General features: G+C 41.7%; 1 protein-coding gene across 1 annotated transcript in view; it reads right to left on the reverse strand.

The window, feature by feature from the left end:
* Positions 1-10,627: 10,627 nt before the first annotated feature.
* Positions 10,628-19,765, reverse strand: part of KIAA1549 — a 126,690-nt gene continuing 117,552 nt past the window's right edge. Inside the window, exons 20-21 of the mRNA XM_070264305.1 lie at positions 17,245-17,390; positions 10,628-16,482 (exon numbers count right to left, since the gene is read on the reverse strand). Coding sequence (XP_070120406.1) covers positions 16,276-16,482; positions 17,245-17,390 — 353 coding nt within the window. The 3' untranslated portion in view covers positions 10,628-16,275. The remainder of the gene's footprint in view (positions 16,483-17,244; positions 17,391-19,765) is intronic.

Below are 19,765 nucleotides of genomic sequence, written 5' to 3' on the forward strand. Positions count from 1 at the left end.
GGCCATTGAGCATGCATTGTATATCTGCTTTAGAGATTCCCTATGGCAAGAGCAAAGGCCCTTGAGATAAAGGTGCAACCTCCCTCCCCCTCCCAACTTTGGCATCTCCTTAAAGATTAAGCATCTTTCCTTAGGCTAGAAACTGATTGCTGCGCTCACCTGTGACCGCCCAGCTCGAGACAATAGACTTACCTCCTGCTATGCCCACCAAGATGGCAGACCCACTACCTGCTGTGTCCATCAAGCGCTGTGCCGACAGGACAATCTTGTGACTACTGTGGGAGGGACATTTCAATCATATGTAAAGCACCCTCTTTGGGGGTATATAACCACTCTGTACACCTCATTTCTTTGGTGCCCTTTCTTCCTTCGGGAAGAAAGGCCCCGGGCCATGGTCCTCAGATTTCAGCTCAGAATAAACTCACCCAAATTTTCATTTATAGATTGGTTATGGATTATTTTCGTCAACACTCATTTACTTTGGAGAAATGTGTGATAGTCTGCCCACCTTAGACTCTGCCTTTCTTTGTCTGAAGTTTTATTCATTCATAGCCTGAAATTTCCCCCACTTTTCTGGACGTCTGTGTGGAGGGCATAGTTCATCATAGCTCTCAGTTCTTGTCACTCTGTCATTACCGGTCTCTGTGATGAGGATTTTAGGCTGCTTACTTTTAAAACTGCAGAGGAGAAGCAGGCTCCGAGGACTGGAATTTGCTTGCTCTTTGATGAGAGATATTTGCATTTGTGAAGGAAGGGGGGATGGCCTTATCTCTGGAAACTCTTAATGGGGAAGGCAAGAACTTAAGTTGTTTACTGTCTGGCAACCTCATGTAACTGACCCCCGCCCCCCAAAATCCTCCTTTGTCTTTGGCTGAGGATAATATTTAAGTGGTGACTTCTGCCATTTACTCAATCCGGTTTGATTCTTATCTAAAAGTTGTGGGACTGCCCAATGGCCGGACCCTACCGGCACTGGTACCATTTTAACTTTTTTTTTTTTGTCTTGTAAAGAGTTAACTCACATACCTATGCCTTAAATTTAGCCTTACTCTTCATCCAGGTTTGCAGCAGAAGCAGCAGCAGCAACATGCCGGCAGCAGCCCTGCCTGCCCATGGGTCCTGTCCCCATGCTATTCCTTACTATTATCTAAATAAAAGAGCACTACTGCCAGATCTTGAGAGTCCAAGAAATCTTTCTTTCGACTCCTCGGCTCACCAACCCAGCATCATCTGCAAGGTCCCTCTCGTTTTACTCTTTATTCACTTTTTTCCCTATTCGTCTCCTTCATTCTCCTGCTCCCACCCCCCAGGCAACCGTCTGGGTCCCTATATGCGCTCTTGTAAAATGTGAAGTATTATTACAAGTCTAGGTGTTTGAATTTACATAAATTAGATCTCATCTTCCTCGTACTTTGTTAACTTACTAGTAATGTTTTTAAGATCTATTTACGCTATGTCCCTATGTCCGGAGCTTCTAGGTACTGCACGGGATTCTACAGTGAGTACCACGGTTCATGTCTTCATTCCCTGAGAGATGTGCTTCTAGATTGTCATCAAGCCCCGCTTCCAGGCAAATCCTCACATACTCCTTTTCTGGGCCTGTGAACGTATTTCCCTGGGCAATACTGCCAGACACAGCAGTGCTGGGTCACAGAAGAAACACATTCTTAATTAAACTAAGTATTATGGGATCACTTCCTTTTTAAATCAGCATACAGATATTTCATTCAGTTGTCCCAGAAATTGAAATTGACTTTTCCTTGTTTCTTTCTATCCTCAAGTTCCAAGATAGACATCAATCACATCCATGCCTCACCCAAGGATAATATGCACAGCATTCCCACTGTTAGATATGGAATTCAATTTATTGCATTCAATTTTATTTTGAACCTGAAGACAGCATTACTATTGATTTGTATCAGTTAGCATTTTTCTTTTAATGTGATTTTTTTAAAGGTTGGCTATAAATTAAACTCTAGGCAAGTGTGCATTTTAGCTGAATTAAAAAATAAAATTTATAGTCCTGTTACTATATTCCTGGCTCCAGGGCAGATTTTTCACCTTCACATATGCCAGGATTGTGCCAGGTTTGGGAAAATGTGGAGAAACTGTTTTTTTCAAGAGAGCAACTCTGTGATTGACTTTTTTGGAGCTATGAGTGAGATCGCACTGTATTTTTCCCAGAAATGAACCAAAATGTAGACGCTACTGGTCAGTTCTGAAAGTGAGTCCTGGCAGGGAGAACCAGCAATAGAGTGGGCTATGAGGCTGGATAACAGCCGTGTTACGTGCTAAGGTGGGGAGAAATCTCAGACATCATGACCTATGAGGCTTATATGGAGGATATTTCAGACCCCCGTTGTTATTCTACAAAACACTAGAATGTAAATGCCAGGGAGGCAGGGGCTTGTAATAATTTTAAAAATTATTTTTAATATTTTAAAATAATTTTCACAGACTTGATGTACCACTGCAAGAGTTGAGTTTTCCAGGGGACAAACAGAACCTCCCACACCCTCCCAGGATCTCCAATTTGCATTCAGAGATGGCAGCTTTCCAACCCATCTCGGGATGAAGCCGGGATGAAGCCGCATGGAAGGCAGCCAGCTCAGTAGGAGCAAACAAACCTCTCACCTGCCGCTCCTCACAGGCAATTCCCTCTGAAGAACACTGGCATGAGGGTGGGGGCGTCAAGGAGCCAGGTGGGTAAGATCTGTAGGATGGGAGGAATTTGCACATAAGGCAAATCAGATCTCCATGATGGCCTAAGGGTGACAAGATTTAAAAATTTTTTACCCAGGGATATTTAGCTTAATATTTAATGTTATTTACATAAATTATTTTTACAGCATCAGTGGGTTTTAGTGAAACCCAAGGAGATCATTTGAGTTGGCCAAATTCACATCAGTCTAAGCAGCTCAGCTTGGATTAAAAAAAAAACTGATCCTCTGAAGGCCTGGAATTCTCTGCTTTGAATCCTCGTCAGCAAGATTGCCTTGGACACTAGAACAATGTTATGAGTCACAGAATCTGAGGTGTAAGGGACCTTAGAGGCCAATGGGTTCCATCTCCTCTCTCATACACACACACGCACACAAACACACACACATTCATTGAACCACACCTTGAGAAGGATGACTCATCTTTGCTTGCTGACTTCCAGTAAAGGGTGTTCATCACACTATGAGGGCCCCTTAAAACCCATATCTATTGAAAATGTCCACATTTTATGTCCTATTGCTAGTAACTTGCCTAATAGAAAAGTAATTCAAAGGGAAAAAAAGCTAGGAAATAGTCTGGAAAAGTAATAGTTTCCAATAATTTGCTATTGTAGATAATGTAACATATTGGGAAAAGAACACTAAATATTGAAGAACAAAGTAAAGGTAAGATAATATTACTAGGGGATATTACACAGATGTAATATGAAAACTATGTGGAAACGTTTTTATTGGTCAAATTATAAAATATTTAAAACATATGCAAGCATATCTCTATTACTCAATGCTGGTGAGACTACAATGAGGTGTATTCTCAAAGTGGACATTGCAGATATAAATCAGCCCAGGATTTCTGAAAAATAACTGATAATATGGAATAAGATCCTTTAAATCTACTCAGACCATTCACCTCAGTAATTTCACTTCCAGGAATTTATTCAAGGAAAAAATCTGAAAATTAGACAATTTATACACAAAGATATTTAACACACCATTATTTATAATAGCAAAACATAAACAAGCAAATGTTTAACATTAGGGAAATGATTAAACTATAGTAGATCCATAGAGAGAAATATTATGCAGAAAAAAAAATATATAGCCCCTTCCACCGTGTGACGTTACAATGAGAAATCTGCAACCCGGAAGAGGACCCTCATCCAACCATACTGACACCTTGATCTCTGACTTCTACCTCCAGAACTAATTACACACTTCATATTTAGATAAGAATGGTGAAGGAATCAGGAATTCCTTTGTTGAAATGTTAAAGGAACCAGGAGTGGCAACCACAAAATTTTACAAAGGAAATGTTGACACAAAACAACCAATGACCATTCTCTAGAAGAGAGAGAGAAGGTGACATTTCCTTGAGCTAGGGTGAGGGCTATAATCCCACAAAGGAAGAAGGGTTTCACAGAAGCAGGGTTTTCAGTACAGTTTGTACCTTTTTAGAACAAAGAACATATATCAAACGCGCCCAAGATGCATATTCATCAAAGTCTCAAAGAGATATTCAGTTGCGAGTTAGCAGGTCAACATGACCCTGATGTCCAGGAAAGGGAACTTGTTTTCAGAATTACTGATACATCAGGGCATTACCAATACCTGCCTCTCAATACTGTAGGAGGGGAAGTATGCGTTCTTATCTTAAGAGAGTGCATTCTTTACTTTAATGGTTAAAGCAGATGTACAATGTATGTTTGACAGGCTATAGTCAGGCTTCTTTAGTTCAGGCCAAATCCATTTTAAACCAGAATAGCTACCCCATATCCCTCAATATGTGAAAATTTCTTGTCAAAGCAAATGTAATTAAGTTGCTAAAGGAAAAAATGTTTTCAGCAAAGAAATTAACTCAGATACATGGAAGCTCTAAGAGAAACAAAAAATGAATTACACAAGAATTTGGAAAAAACATGTCTACATAGACAAAAAATGATGGATAAAATGAGCCTTTAATGACATGAGATAATGTTTATGACAAAGCTAAAGAAGGAAAACGGGATAGAAAATTGAATATATAGTACGGCCCTCAAACTGCCTTAGAGGGACCCTTGTGAAAAATGTCTGTGATGTCTTTTCAGTGGGACTCTCCTTAACTGGCAAACTAGACATACGCATCCACTCTCCATAACACTTTTCCTGCCCAGGCTGTCCCCGCTGGGCATTGACCGCACAAAGATTGAACCAGGTGTAGTGTCTCAACTCTTTCCACAGGGTCAGAAGTATGCTTTGGCCTGTGACAAAGTCCTCCACACCTCAACCCCTTCCTGGATAATTAAGGCTTCACCCTCTGAGGTTACTGGCCCCCGGACCTCAGAAATTAAGGTTTGTATTCTCTTACATCCATAGATTCAGAGTGACTTACTGAATTTTCAGATGCCTCAAAGTTAGAAGGACGGTACTGCGATGGGTGGCAATCGGAATTCAAAATTATCAACGAAATTCCATTTGTCCCAACTAAAGTTACAGTCCTACTTCTAGGTTTAAAAAATTTATAATATGCGTATAGGATAAAGGGGATATAGCGTAAAGACTTTATAGGAAAAGAATTGAGGATGTTAACTGACATGTTAGGGACCGTTAGGAGCATTGAGGATATTTGAAAGAACAACCCAGCCTTAGACACTCTACACAGAAATATATTGCCCCAGTGAGAGGCTGTAAGAATTTCTCCCCTGCTGGTTACTTGCACAATATAGGTGGCCTACACTGAAAGGGCATGAATTGGATGGAGAGACTGGGAGAAGGGGAGCCAGACCCACAGGACTGGAAAGCATGTCATTTGAGGAAGAAATCAAGAAACTAGGAGTTTATCTTGAGAAGTGAAGGCCTGTAGGAGACAAAGCTGTCTTCAAATATCTGAAGTGTTGTGAGAAAGGGGATTGACACCCCTCATGGCATTCTGGGAGACAGAACAAATACCTCATGGGAAGCAGGTCTTGGCTCAGATAAAAGAATTTGACAATTATCTCAGTAGGTCAACATGGAAACGCCATTCTCTACAAGTCCTCCCCATCGGCCCTGATGAGGACCTCCCTCCCATGGTACTAAGCTTGTCCCTCATTGGTCCTCCAGCAGAAAGGCTGCACGTCTGGGCCCTGAGGCGTCCCAGCCCACTCAGTCCTTTTCCAGAACTCTCATGAGCCAGTGAGGTGGTACATGAGGATCTGGACGCCTGGAGGGGAGATGGTGCTATGGATGGGACTTCAAACCAGTTCAGGCTCTCCCCAGAGTCAATACGATGGGGAAATACTCCATTCCCCAATTCCATTATGCTTAACTATGCTGTGAAATGAAGGGGGGAAAAGATATTGTCTCACATGACTTGGAAAAGTAGCTCCAAACAAAATCGAATGGTTTATAAATGTACTTTTACAGTTAGAACCTGGTATATTACCTGTACATAAGAGCAAACAATCTCAATTCCAATGTTGAGAATCTCACAGAGCAGCAAATAAATTACTGAAAAATAACTAGATTGTATGATACTGATACATGAATGCATTCATTAAACAAACATTTACTGAGTACCAGCTATGTGATCGATACCGTTGTAAGCACCAGGAATTTGGAACACACTGAGGAATAAGGCAGACAAATCTACTGCTCCAGTTGGAGGGCTATAGGTAAACAATATGGAGGTCATCGGGACCTTGACAAGAGCAGTCTCAGTGGTGTGCTGGCAAAAGAAGCTAACTAGGAGGGAAAATGAAAGAGAACTAGGAGACCACCTTTCTGGTTCTGAAAAAAATAATTTCAAGTGATTCTGTTACCATTTCTTTAGATTTATTAGCGCAGGGATTTTTAAATAGGCAGCAAAAAACATTATTTCACAATAAATTGTCAATTTTGTGCTTGTTTAAAAATGAACTCTGCTTCATTTTCCGTGGCTTAGTAAGATACATTCAGATTAACAGTGTCTGTTATTTGGGGTAACATAATGACCGAGTGACACAGTGATATTTACTCTTTTAAATTTGTTAAGGTATGTTTTATGGCCCAGAATGTGGTCTATCTTGGTGACTATTCCGTGCGAGCTTGAGAAGAATGTGTAATCTGCTGTTGTTGGATGAAGTAGTCTATAAATGTCAATTAGAGCCAGTTGATTGATGGTGCTGTTCTGTTCAGCTACGTCCTCGCTGATTTTCTGCCTGCCGGGTCTGTCAGTTACTGATAGAGGGGTATCGAAGTCTCCAACTCTAACAGTGGATTCATCTGTCTCTCCTTGCAGTTCTATCAGCATTTGCCTCACATGTGCTGTTGCTGTGTTGTTAAGAGTATACACATTAAGGATTGTTATGTCTTGCTGGAAAATTGGCCGCTTTATCATTTTGTAATATTTCTCTATATCTCTGATAAGTTTCCTGCTCTGAAATATGCTCTAAAATTAAAACAGCTACTCCAGCTTTCTTTTGATTGTGTTAGCACAGTATATCTTTCTCCATCCCTTTGCTTTTAATCTATGTACGTCTTTACATTTAAGGTGGATTTCTTGTAGACAACACGTGTTGGGTCTATTTTTTTAATCCATTCTGATAGTCTTTTAATTGGTGTATTTAGACCGTTCATATCAAAGTGACTGTGGACATGGTTGGCTTAATGTCTGCCATATTTGTTAGTGTTTTCATTCATTATCTTTTGTTCCTGTTTTTTGATCTTCTACTCTTTCTGCCTTCTCTGGTTTTATGAGCATTTTATATCATTCCACTATCTCCTCTCTTAGCATATCACCTTTACTTCTATTTTCACTTTTCTGAGCAACTGCCTACAGTTGGCAATATACACTTATGTTTCGCAGGTAGTGCAACTACCTTATAACAGAGTTCCAGGCTCTTTTTTTGTTGGACTGAAACCCAGAAGACATGGTGGTGTTTATTTCACAATTAAACACACACACACACAAATGTGCCATCCAGACACACATGTTCCCTTATAGTGTTACCATGCAACTTACTCAACCAGCCCTCGACATTTTGGTGAAGCTTCTTCCAGGCTTTTTCCTACGCAGTTCCATGAAGTCTCTAAGTTACCAGCACTAAAGCCAAAGGCTAGAAATAGAATATCGATTTCTGGGCCAGGTCTGCCTATCCAAGAAGTCCTCTATCTCAGCTACAAACACTGGGAAGCCCCTGCAAAATTCCATGAAACGTGCAGGTCAACTGGGCAGTGCCCCCCATTGGAGTGCAGAATTAGGCATGAGGGCGTGGGGCTATCAAGGTCATGGTGCCATTTTCCTCCAGCAGTTAGAAAATTGCTGCTAAAGACCCCCAGGCACATCTCCCAATCCTTCTTTCCAGATGGCATCCAGTCCTAATTCTTTTGCCCTCCTTCCAGCCCTTCCTCTGCCCTTGTACACTTGGGAATCCAAATCAATAGCTTTTTGTAAGATCAATGAGAAAGCAAATTACCTGGTCAGTCCCAATCGCCAAACAAGATTAAGTTGGCTAAGACAAAAAAAAAAAAAAAAGACCTAAAGTTACCAAAACCTTGATTGCAGTATCTCTGATGGTGGAGTTATAGCGGTTTTTATTTCCTTCTTTTTGGCTAATCTGCATTTCGACCGGGAAAGGTAAAACAAAAAGGTCAGGATTAACGGGCTACATATAGTAATATGATGTTCTGCTTTAGATTGGTTGATTATGTCTGTTTTTAAAACTTTACTCCTAATTTGTCTATCAAGTTTTGCTCACGGGAATCCAGAAAGAATAGTATCAGGAACACGTAAAAGAGCGATCTGAACACACACTGGCTCTGGGACTTCAAATCCAGGCAGGGATTACTCTGGTCTCTCACCTACGGCCTGAGCAGGATCTATGGGGAATGGACACTTCTGGATTCTGCTAAAAATAGAACTTCCCTGCTGCTCTTCAAAAGCAGCCGCAGTGCAGAACTACCGCTGGAAAAAAAGACCAACAGTCATTTGTATTGAAACGCGGCAACCCGATTTTAGCTTTTAAGCCATTCTTTTTTCTTTTTTTAAACTCTTTGTACTAATGTTTCCTTTAGAACAATCTCAGAATTTTAAAAGGCTGAATGAAAGAAACCACTGATCTGAGGTATATCACATCACAGAATCAAAATCTAAGTAAAATACACTAATGTGTCTTTTCAAGGAATGGGCATAACCACCCATGACCCCGGCACTCTCAAACAACTTGGCAATATGAGTTTTCCAGAAATGTTCTGCGTTTGCCGCTCCTGTAATGCTATCCTTTGGCACAAGAACGACAAACAATAGTTTACACAAATGTGCGGTACCTAGACTTGTGGCTATCATCAAACACACACCAGCCCCATTTACTCCCCAGGGGGTGTAACAAGGTAAGGGTGAGAGATCTTTAGAGGAAGAAAATTGCTAAATAGTGCACGGTCCAACAACAATACAGACATGTCATCCATTTAATTATCTACTTCAGGCACTGGACCAAAGGATCTCTCTTCGTATTTGCTATTGTTCTTTTCTTTTTATTGTAAGCTGTGCTTGGCAGGTGCAACACAGAAGAGGAGGAAGAGGAACAAGAAATGTCAATTATGGTTTAAATTCATATGTATGTCAACTCAGTATTCAGGCTCCTGGCATAGGACCATCCTGACCCTTCTTCTAGGACCTTGCTGCTTCTAGGAACTCCTCGTTCTATCATTTTGAACTTATTTACATTCAGAGCATAGAAAACCTCTTCCAGTAGGGGAATGAGTGGTACCACTTAGTCTACAGTTTTTATTTTTCTTTTTTAATCCAAAGCCATATTTATTACGACATAATAGAAAAACATTAATTAAAACTGTCTCAATAATTATTTCTTCAGCTATGTCTACGATTTTGGAGTATCTGACCATTGTGTGTGTATATGTTTTTAAATTCCTCTATTTTTCCTTCCAGGATTAATTAATGGTTTTGTCAAATGTGCTCAAACTTTTATGATATCCCGTTCTTCTACTAGTTTTTTTGAACCTCTTTAAATATCTGAAACGTACTTTAAGATCTCTTTCATAGCTGTCTCTAATTTTTAGGTTCAAATTCTCCTTTTGGCTCCTGTGAACTCCCCTTCATGAAGGCCTAGTTTCTGCAGAGACTTAGAATTGCTAACCGTGGTTTCAGCTTCAGCAGGAGGTGTCTGCCTTGGTAAGTATGACAGGTCCTGGGTTGTAGATGCCCAGGGCAGGCTTACATTAGCCTCTGCAGGGGGCCCAAGAGCTGTCTGTACAGCATTAGTTGAAGTTTTTAAATAATTTTAGACTTAGAGAAAAGCTGCAACAGAGTGCTTCTGCATACCGTTTACGTAGCTTCCGCTAATATTAAAGTCTTCATAACCACAGTAAAGTTAGCAAAACCAAGAAATTAACCTTTGCACAATCCTGTTAACTACACTATGGACTTCAGTTGGCTCTCACCAGTTTTTCCTCTAATCTCCTTTTCTCTTGTTCCAGGATCCCATCCACATTTCCACATTTTATTTCGTTATGTTCCACTGCATTTTGTAGTCCCTTTGCTTTTCTCAATTTCAAGGGGTTTTTACTGTCTTGGGTTTCGTAAACAACTACAGTTCACCCTACTACCTTTCATGATTATACAGACTTTAATCTTCTCATTTATCTTCCTAGACTGTAGAGTCCTAATCTTTTAATTCCAAAGTGGATCTGCTTTTAGTGGCAGCATCCCTTTGATTAGTGGGTAGCAGAAACACAGCACACAGCGAGAAGGGAGTGGCCACAGGCAGTGTGAACGAAGACAAGTCCGCAAATTCCACACACTGAATAGACTATTGTCAACTCACTTCCTTGAAAAATGAAAGTGCTGGGTGTTCTCCCCAGGAACACAAAAATAAGAGAAGATCTCATTCAACTCTGACATTTTACAAATGAGAAGATTATCATGTTGCAAAGGAAATAACCAGAAGATATCATTTGACACCAATTCATAGCATTTATTGACATTTCCATTTAAAATGCTAGGAAAGCTGTATAAATTGTAAACATGGAAACCAAACACTTGCATAAATTATTTCAAAAACTCTACAGCACATTAGAAAACAGTGCAGCTAATTGAAGGGTAGAAACATAACCGACAAATAGAAGGGAGGGTTCAATTACTAAATCATATACCCATACTGAAGTTTAAGTGTCCATTTGAGACCAGCAAACCATGATTGTCAAGTTCAAGTTGCAGTATTGAGGCCCCAAGGGGCCTCAATTTACTCTGCATATTTTCGTACATTAACACTCATAATCTAGGAACGAGAGTGCAGAAAGAGTCAGAAGAACATGGACCTTGACAAAGGAGGAGGAGACAAGCGGGCATCCCAGAGCGGCTCTGCTCAGCCCCCCTTTCCCGTAAGGACAACGCTGGCCCAGTCTCCATGCTCCCTCCACGATGCTCTGAGGGACGGCAAAGTTGAGTTCTTCCTCCCCTTTTCTGAACCAAGCCCTCTGGTGCTTAGAGCAACTGAGCTAATTGGTGGAGCCTCCATCCCTCGTGCCTCCTCCTTGCCCCACAGGTCCAGGAGGACCAGTACAGGGTATCTGGCTTGAACCTGGCCCTGTACTATCCCTAACTGGCACACTTAGGGAGTCGAGTTACGAATGCTTGAAATCTGGTGGGCATGAGACTACGATGCTCCAACTTGTCCAGAAAGGTTCCATGGAATCAGAGACTCACATCACTTACATTTCCATCTCTGTCCCTTCTACCTATTCACTCTTTCTTTAAATGTGAAGTGGCCCCAGAGCAGGAAAACCTGGAGCAAGAAGGAAAAGCAAGGAACGGCAGAATTACCTACCCTGTAGGAAACTCATCCGGACTAGAGTGCCTCCAATTAGGACATTCACTCCTTCCCTCACTCGCTCGCCGGTTCCTAACTTTGTTTCATCTTTCCAAAGGCATTTAATATTCTTTTCCTAAATTTCAATGCTGCTGCATGTTCTTAAGATAAATTCTCAAGTGTCCTGTTACACACACAGCATGGAATTAGGATCGTACCGTGAGGTTTCAGTTTTCAAGTCTTCTTAATACTAGAGAAAAAATCACCTCCAAGAATATCAAAAGAAACCTGAAATATACACACTCCTTGTTCATTGGGTGATGGGTGCAAGCCTATTACCTTTTATGAGTATGTTACAGCAGTTGCTCATAGAAACTCTTCTCACCTGTTATCTGTTAACGTGTTGGATGAAATGCAAAAATGAAGTTCAAGTTACCATCCCATAAAAACGTGTTTTGGGTTCAAATGGTCTATGTTCAGGTAGAGAAGTGGACTTCCCCACACTCCTGTCGGGGACAAACGTGGATAAGCAGGCTCTGGAGACTGGCTTTGGAGACTTGCTCTGGAGGTAGAAATGAAATGGCTAAAACTCAACTAGCACTGAAGTCAGCATGGTAGTTAAGACTAGAGCCCTCTTCCCCCCGGCCCAGAACCTTATCCCGCTTTCCTTCCAACTGACAAATTCATTCATGGCTAAGAATCTAGTATGAAAGGGACAGAGAAATTTAATGATTAACCTGTGAATCACTGCAAATGCAAATCAGCGTCCGAGTGATCGGCTTGGTCGCTAGAGCACGAAGAGGTTGTGCCAATGCAGTAAACACTGACCCTGTACACAGTTAAATGGGAGGCTCGTAAAGCACAGAATTCCTTGTTTCAGCCCAAAGCCTTCAGGCGTACCCTCACCTGTGCTCTGCATCACAGGCCTCATGCCCTGAAAATCTGGTTGGCAAAAACCCGCTTAGGCTGCTGCTCAAGAGCCACGTGCCACCAAAATCAAAACAGACTCTGAAATAAAATTTGGAGAAAAATGTGTAGGTAGCTGTAAAGAAGTCAAATACATTTCTTTATAACCCACTATGTTCCACAAAGGATTTAATGTGCTGAATGCTGACCACTGAGATCTGCTCTAAGCAGTAACCCTCGGTGGAATACTTAGCACTCTCTCCATACTTTACATTTGCTCCTTCAGCGGTTCTTGGGACTCTCCCCTCCGCTCCTCCAGCCCGGATCTCTTCCTCTGTAGACTTTCTTCACAACCTCGTCATTTTCTTGCTGTCTTACTGCAAACATATCCTCATAGGAACACTTCCTCCTCTCCTTTTATTGAAACTCCCTAAACAGCGTGGTTAGGGATTTCATCCTCATATTGTAGCAGATCAAATTCATTTTCAATGACAGCTTCACCCACTTGCTACATCCTTCCCCAGGCCCCCTCTTGGCTCTTCGCACACCATCTCGCCTTGTGCCCGGGCGGCTCCCCCCGTCTTCAGTAAAGTAGCTTCCGAAGTTGACTCCTCCCCAAGAGCCCACCACTTCCAAATGTGCCACTTCCACATCTTCTTCTGATACCTAATGCACTTGTGTACTTTCAATGCATTTTACTGATATTTAAACCATTGTACTTATCTGTATCGTCCATCTTTTATACCCGTCTGTGTTATCTGACTTAGATTCTAAGATTGCAGAAGGCAGGGCTCAATGTTGACTTATTTGGTGCCGGAAACAGCAGAAAATCAGCAGCAGAAAGATGTTTAATAAATGCTGTTTGAAAGTTAAAGGTGAAGGAAGTGAATTTAAAGCAAAACAGGCGAGAGGAAGAGGAGTCACAGGGGGCCTTTAGTTTTGCTCTGGTTACCTCCATGTGAACTCATTCACCAGTAGATCATAGTGTATCACATTGTCCATCCCAGCAGAACCACACAGATAACATTGTACATTTCACAGTGCTTTGTGCTCCCTCCACAGGGGACGTTTGCACACATGACCATCACAGCTGATTCTCACAATGAGAAATCCTGGGAGGGGGCCAGGGAGGTCTGTCCTCGTTTGGCTGATAGGGAGAATGAGGCTCAGAGAAGGGACCTGACACAGCAAATGAGTGACAAAGTAGACTCTGCAAATGATCATTTCTCCAATCTTCTCTAAAACTCTGACTCAAATTTATAGCTCGTGTTATTACCACTAAAACTTTTAAAACAGGAAAAAAGAATAGACATAACATTTAATTTTTCATTTGAGAGTGCTTCAATATATGGAACTCCAAAGCTACATGATAACCAACTTGAGGACCTTTCTTTCAGGTGGATCACATTAACTGAGTGTCTGAAGACCCATCTGAGCATGGTGGTACCCAGGACAGAGAGTCTGTTCTGAGTTCGGTGATGGGTAAAACTGCCGGGGCAGGTGTTTAGCGACAAGTGCAAACTGAGTGTGCTTCACGGCCAACACAAGAGTGCTGGTGAACCCAAGGGCCTGCTCAAACCACACCACTCACCACCACTGGTTGTTTATTATACGTTACCTTTGGTCCTGAAACGGTATAAAAGTGTACCAATTCTAAGAATAACAATACAGGTAGAATCCTTTTATGCTCGTTTGAAAGGCATCAAAATTGCTATCGCAGCTCCCTTTAAAACAGAGGCCCGTTTCTGCAACATACAAGGGAGGTGACCCTTTTTAGTACACTCTGCGTGCAAACACTTAAGACCTTGAGTAGAATGGAAGAAGAGGGGCCTGCATTTATTCCATTAGCTGTCACATGATCTGAATTCACTGTTAGATAAAATTCTGCTTGGCTATCTGAAATTCTTTTTTTTTTTCTGCTTTATCTCCTCAAACCGCCCCCCCATACATGGTTGTATATCTTAGTTGCAGGTCCTTCTAGTTGTGGGATGTTGAAATTCTTAATAACATTCAGGAAACCTGATATTTCTGGTGGACATTGCAAAGAGAATCCTCCACTTGGGGGAAAGTCTGGTATTAAACCAAGACCAAGAGCTAAGAACCAAGCCCAGAGGAGGGTCTTCTCTCCCACGCTCTTTGGGGCCTGTGAGGACTGCCTGAAAAGGAGTTTCATTCCTTTATTTAACATCCTGGAGAGACCCTTCTCCTGCCCACTCCTCTTTCAGAGGGGCACAGATAGGAAATGACTACATTTGAACTTCCCAGAACCAATTTTCCCTAAACTACAGGTTTGTATGACCGGCTTAATTAAGGAGGCGCTGAAACATGATTCCAGAACCCAATGCTGACACTTTGGAATCCTATTTTAGCTGTTTCAGGGTTCTTAAATTTGGCACAGATGCACAGATTTTGATTACTCAGAGCCCCAAATTCTGCCTGTTTATCTATTGTTTAATTAAAAGTATTAGTTGATTTAAAAAAGAGGATTATTATAGTGGAAATCTGTTCTCCAGGTCTGTTTTTCTCCTGAATTTCACTTAGCTCATGGGAAACAGAGAAGCCCTGGTTGTTATATTTCTTATTCTAATTTGGGAAGTGGGGAAATGGTTACTTCAGGAGTAAATCTCAATTGAGATGATACCCTCTGTCAGGGCCAAAGTACATCAGATGGTTCTAACAGTCACTCAGCAGCGTCACGCACAACAGAATGAGGAATTCGGAGCAGCTCTCTCCTTCCCTCACAGTCTCAAAGCTCCTCTTTACATTTCTTGATTCATTACCGAGAGACTGAACCACAGTCTCATCTCCAGGTGTCGAACACAGAGAATTAGATTGCTAGGAACGTATTCATGAATAACAATCGGTGGTATGAGGAAGTTTTAAAAAGAAGTTTTGCTTATGTAAGATTTTTCATTCAAACAGTTTGTGAGCAACTCACCAGCAAAGTGCAAGGACGGGTTAGGACCTCCTGAGAGCCTCATTCTACAGGACTGGCCTTAATGCTGGCACGTGCTGAACGGGATGCTATCGGCAGTTGCACGTGCCCAGTGAATTAACAGCAAATACAATGAAGAATGTAAATCTAAATTTTGATATGTATTTTGAATAACCAAATAAATACTAAGCTTTCCTCCCCTGATTGGGAAGGGTTTTTTTTCTTTCTAGAACAAAATGAAACCTTCAACATATTCTTCCGTTGATAAAGCCAAAGTTGCATTTCACACACATAACGAGAAGGGGCTCTCGGAGCTGTAGCACCAGAAGAAGAAGGAAAATGCAGATGATGGCTTCAGTTTGGAATCCTCAGGCTCTACAATCTATCATTTGGTTTCTCACTAGTAGCTTTTTAAATTCCCGAACAGTCTTAGTATTCTTGTTGTTAATATTACTATTAAAATAAGTTCCTATGGAGAAAAAGAGGGAAATCAAGCTGTTAATAAAATGTCTTCAAATCTCTTTTCTCAGAAAACAAAGCAGCAGGTTCATCGTACAAACCAGTCTGAATCACATCTTCCCCCGGAAATGCTGGATCCTTGAATCCCTAGACCCTCTACACATTTTCATCTTTTGCCTTTAAAAAGAAGACTAACTTGGTAATTTTGTTAGCTTAGGTTTGTGGTTTGTCTTTCGTGAAGTGCTGCTGGCTTTTGGCCCAAAGTATGTAAATTTCGATTGAACCCAAGTGGTCACAAAATTGCCAACTTATTTAAAAGCATCATGAGCTGTCACGTGACTTATGGCATCCTCTAAAATTGCAACTTGCTCCTTGACGTGGGCACCTAGTCCAGGAGATGCTCGTCCTCTTACAAACACCCATTCAGCTGATTTCCTTTTAGTCTTGCTTCCACGGGAAGCAGATACTTGGCAAATCTGCAAGGCGAGGCCCATCAGCTGTGGAAGTTCTGCACGGCGGTCTGTTTCTGGGAGAGCCGGAGGAGCTCCTCACGGATCGCTTTGATGAGAGAAGCTGAGGAGTGGCTGGGCTGGAGGTCTTCCGTGGAGCTGGTAGGGTAAGCCAGCCCGGCGCCTGGCAGCCCCCTGTGTGGGAGGTTCCCGGGAGGAGCTGAGGGCTCCCTGCCTGAAGTCCTTGGCACCTGGAACAGCGGTGAAGAAGAATACTCTTGATGGCCGAGCATGTGTGTCTGGAAAACATGGCAGATGTTACTGTACTTCCCATGTAAGAACAGGAAGGAAAATCAGATTCAAACTGGCAGTGGGCATGCTCCCAGGACCTCCTCTGCCCATCTCCCACCCAACAACTCAGCCCTCCAACAGGCCCCCTAAGACCAGAACAGAGAGTAGTAACTGTGGAGAAATTGTCTGACGGAGAGTGGCACAATAAAGAAACCCTTGAACTTAACAGGTGCCTAATCAATATTTGCTTAAAGATAGAATGAATGAATGAGCAATACTCTCCCATTCTGGGTCACAGGGAATTTATTACCTAAAAACTATAAGCAAAGGGGCTGGCCGGGGGCGTAGCAGTTAAGTTCACATGCTTGGCTTCGGTGGCCAAGGGTTCACAGGTTCAGATCCCAGGCATGGACCTAGCACCACTTATCAAGCCATGCTGTGGCAGGCGTCCCACATATAAAGTAGAGGAAGATGAGCACAGATGTCAGCTCAGGGCCAACCTTCCTCAGCAAAAAGAGGAGTGGCAGCAGACGTTAGCTCAGGGCTAATCTTCCTCAAATACAAAACAAAACTGTAGGCAAAAATACACTCGGGGGGGAAAAAAGTGAGGGAGGTTAACTTTTGCATACATAAGTTTTAAAAAGAGATCCCCAAAGCAAAAGTAGCTAAATTAAGTGATCGTGTCTGAATTCTCAGTGATGACCCAAACACAAGATACTCACGGCCTCTCTGCGCCCTGCTTCCTCCTCCCCGTACGAAGGCCAGCCTGGTCCCCCGTACTGGGCACCTCTGCTCGCTGGGATCTCCACTGGCTGAGCTCCAATTCTGCTCGCAATTCCCACCTGCGTCAGGTGCTGGATCTGGGAGCCTGAAGGAACACAGTGGAGTGGCCTCGTCAACACTAGAGAGGAGTGGGGCTGCCCAGTAAGACACTTCAGGTCTGCACCCCCTTAGGGGCAAGGGATATGAGCATTGTTCAAACATGGCACAACTTCTCTTTCCAGAGAATGGCATTTCCTAAGAAAAACAGACCATGAGCTTCTTGGTTCATGGGCTTTTACTTCCTTTTAATAACGTGGCTGATAGAGATGTTCTTATTCTCCTGGCTAGACATTAAAGGACAGGGAATAAAGGGTATAATGGAGGCCCTTCCATTCATTTCTGTAGAGGTTACAAATACAGGCGATCTTATTTATTCCGAAGAAAGGAGTGAAAGGTTTTGGAGCCATAAAGCAGCTGAAACCCGGCTCCTTCTTGCTCGCAGCTTTGAGATACACAAAAGGGGGAAACTATAATATGCTTATTTCTTAACAGGCAGAGCATAATTTATTTGAACTCAGAATGTTAAAGTACATTTTTATTATACTCACATTGTTTCCATAACTTAGCTACATCACAATTAAAATCTTAAAGCCACCACCCAGCCTCCTCCATGAGGTGTACCGATGGCAAAGCCAGAAGGCTCTCCGAGCTCACTCGACTACACTCAGACATGCTGTAGCTCAAGCGGCTATAAAGGCTAGGCTTTAAACAACGTATTTTTCTTCCCCATCAACCTCTGGCATATGGCAGTATCCTTACTCTGCAGATGAAGGGAGGAAAAAAGTGGTCTTTAAGCACTGTGAAATGAAATCCTTATATCCAAATGCTCCTAGGATCATCAAATTCATCTGTGATGCTCAGACTGGTCCTACAGTGGTTCAGAGATTTCAGAGGTAAGATAGGTGGCCCTCTCCATCTTCAAGTCTGCTCCTACTCGTCTAATTAACAGCCTCCATTAATCAAGTGCATCTAAAAACTGTAATCTGCAGGACTTGTCAGTTACCAAAGATTCAAAACAGTCTTAGAATTATTAGAACCATCAGTACTGTTTGCCCCACAGACATTGTTTGAGTAAATCTTGCAAAGAACAGAAACGCAGCACAATGTTCTCCACCATCTACAAAGACTCAGACAACCGCACAGAGAAAAAAAGCACAGCTTTGTGTTAAAATCGCAATGGTGGTTGAAATCATAATTCAGACACAGTTTGTCTCCTGCTTTGTTCACTTAATGATACAGCACGGGTTTCCCCCAGGATTCAAGTGGGGGCATCACACCCACAAGCCTGGGCTCCAGCTCAGCCACAGCCAAGCCCCGTGACCTTGGGCACCCGGCTACGATTCCTGCCGAGCCTTGATGCCACACTTCTCAAATGGGGATAAAAAAACTACCTCATAGTGTTATTTCAAGGATTAAAGGAGATAAAAGTAGGTCAAGTACCATATACATGGGAGGCAATTGGGAAATCTTAAATTCCCTTTTCCTGGCTCTTTCTGAGCTCTTCATTTTAAATAGTACAATTTACTCACTGATGCCCTTCTTACTGGGTATTTAGGGAGATCGCAATTGTTCGCTATAATAAAGAATGCTCCGATAAACATCTTTGCACATGTAGTCTTTCTCCAATATTTTGGGTTTCTTTGGGGAGGAGGAGCCTAGATTCCCAGAAGTAAAATGACCAAATCAAAGGCACATGAAGTCATATTGCAAAGCTGCTTTCTAAACATCTAATGATTGAGGCCATCACTGGAAATAAATAATAGCAATAATAATAACAACTAATATTCATTGGAAGTTTATGATAAGCCAGGCACTATTTTGAACACTTTACATCTGTCATCTTCTCTCATCATCTCAACTACACAGGGAGTAAGTACTAATATTATCCCCATGGCACAGAAGAAGAAAGTGGATGCTAATTTTACCACACCACGTTATCATGAAAACAAATCTCATGATTGAAATGGTGCCTCCTCATGGTTTTTATTTGCATTTCTTTATCATTTTAAAATCTGGCATTTTTCATGTTTACTTTCATATGATACACAAACACGTTTCGTTTGCGAATTCTTTCTTCCTGTCCTTTGCACATTTATCTTTTGAGGTTTGCTCATTTATCAATTTATATGAGCCATTCTCTGCAATAAATATACCTCTTGGTCATACCTGCTGTAAATCTTCCCTAGGCACTATTTTCCTTTTGGTAATTTTTAGATATATACATATTTGATAATTTTATATAGTCAGAAGGGGAACTCTTCTAGTATGTCTCAATTTTTTTCATTACAAATTTTTACACAATTTAATCTCATTAAAAATTACTAGAAAATAACTTCCTCTTCAAATGTCTCATACACATAATTTTTATATTCTTCTAGATTAAAAGTGAGTATGTCTGAATTTCGTTTGGCATAAGAGTTA

The sequence above is a fragment of the Equus caballus genome, chromosome 4, assembly GCF_041296265.1.
Source record: "Equus caballus isolate H_3958 breed thoroughbred chromosome 4, TB-T2T, whole genome shotgun sequence".
In the NCBI taxonomy this organism is placed as follows: domain Eukaryota; kingdom Metazoa; phylum Chordata; class Mammalia; order Perissodactyla; family Equidae; genus Equus; species Equus caballus.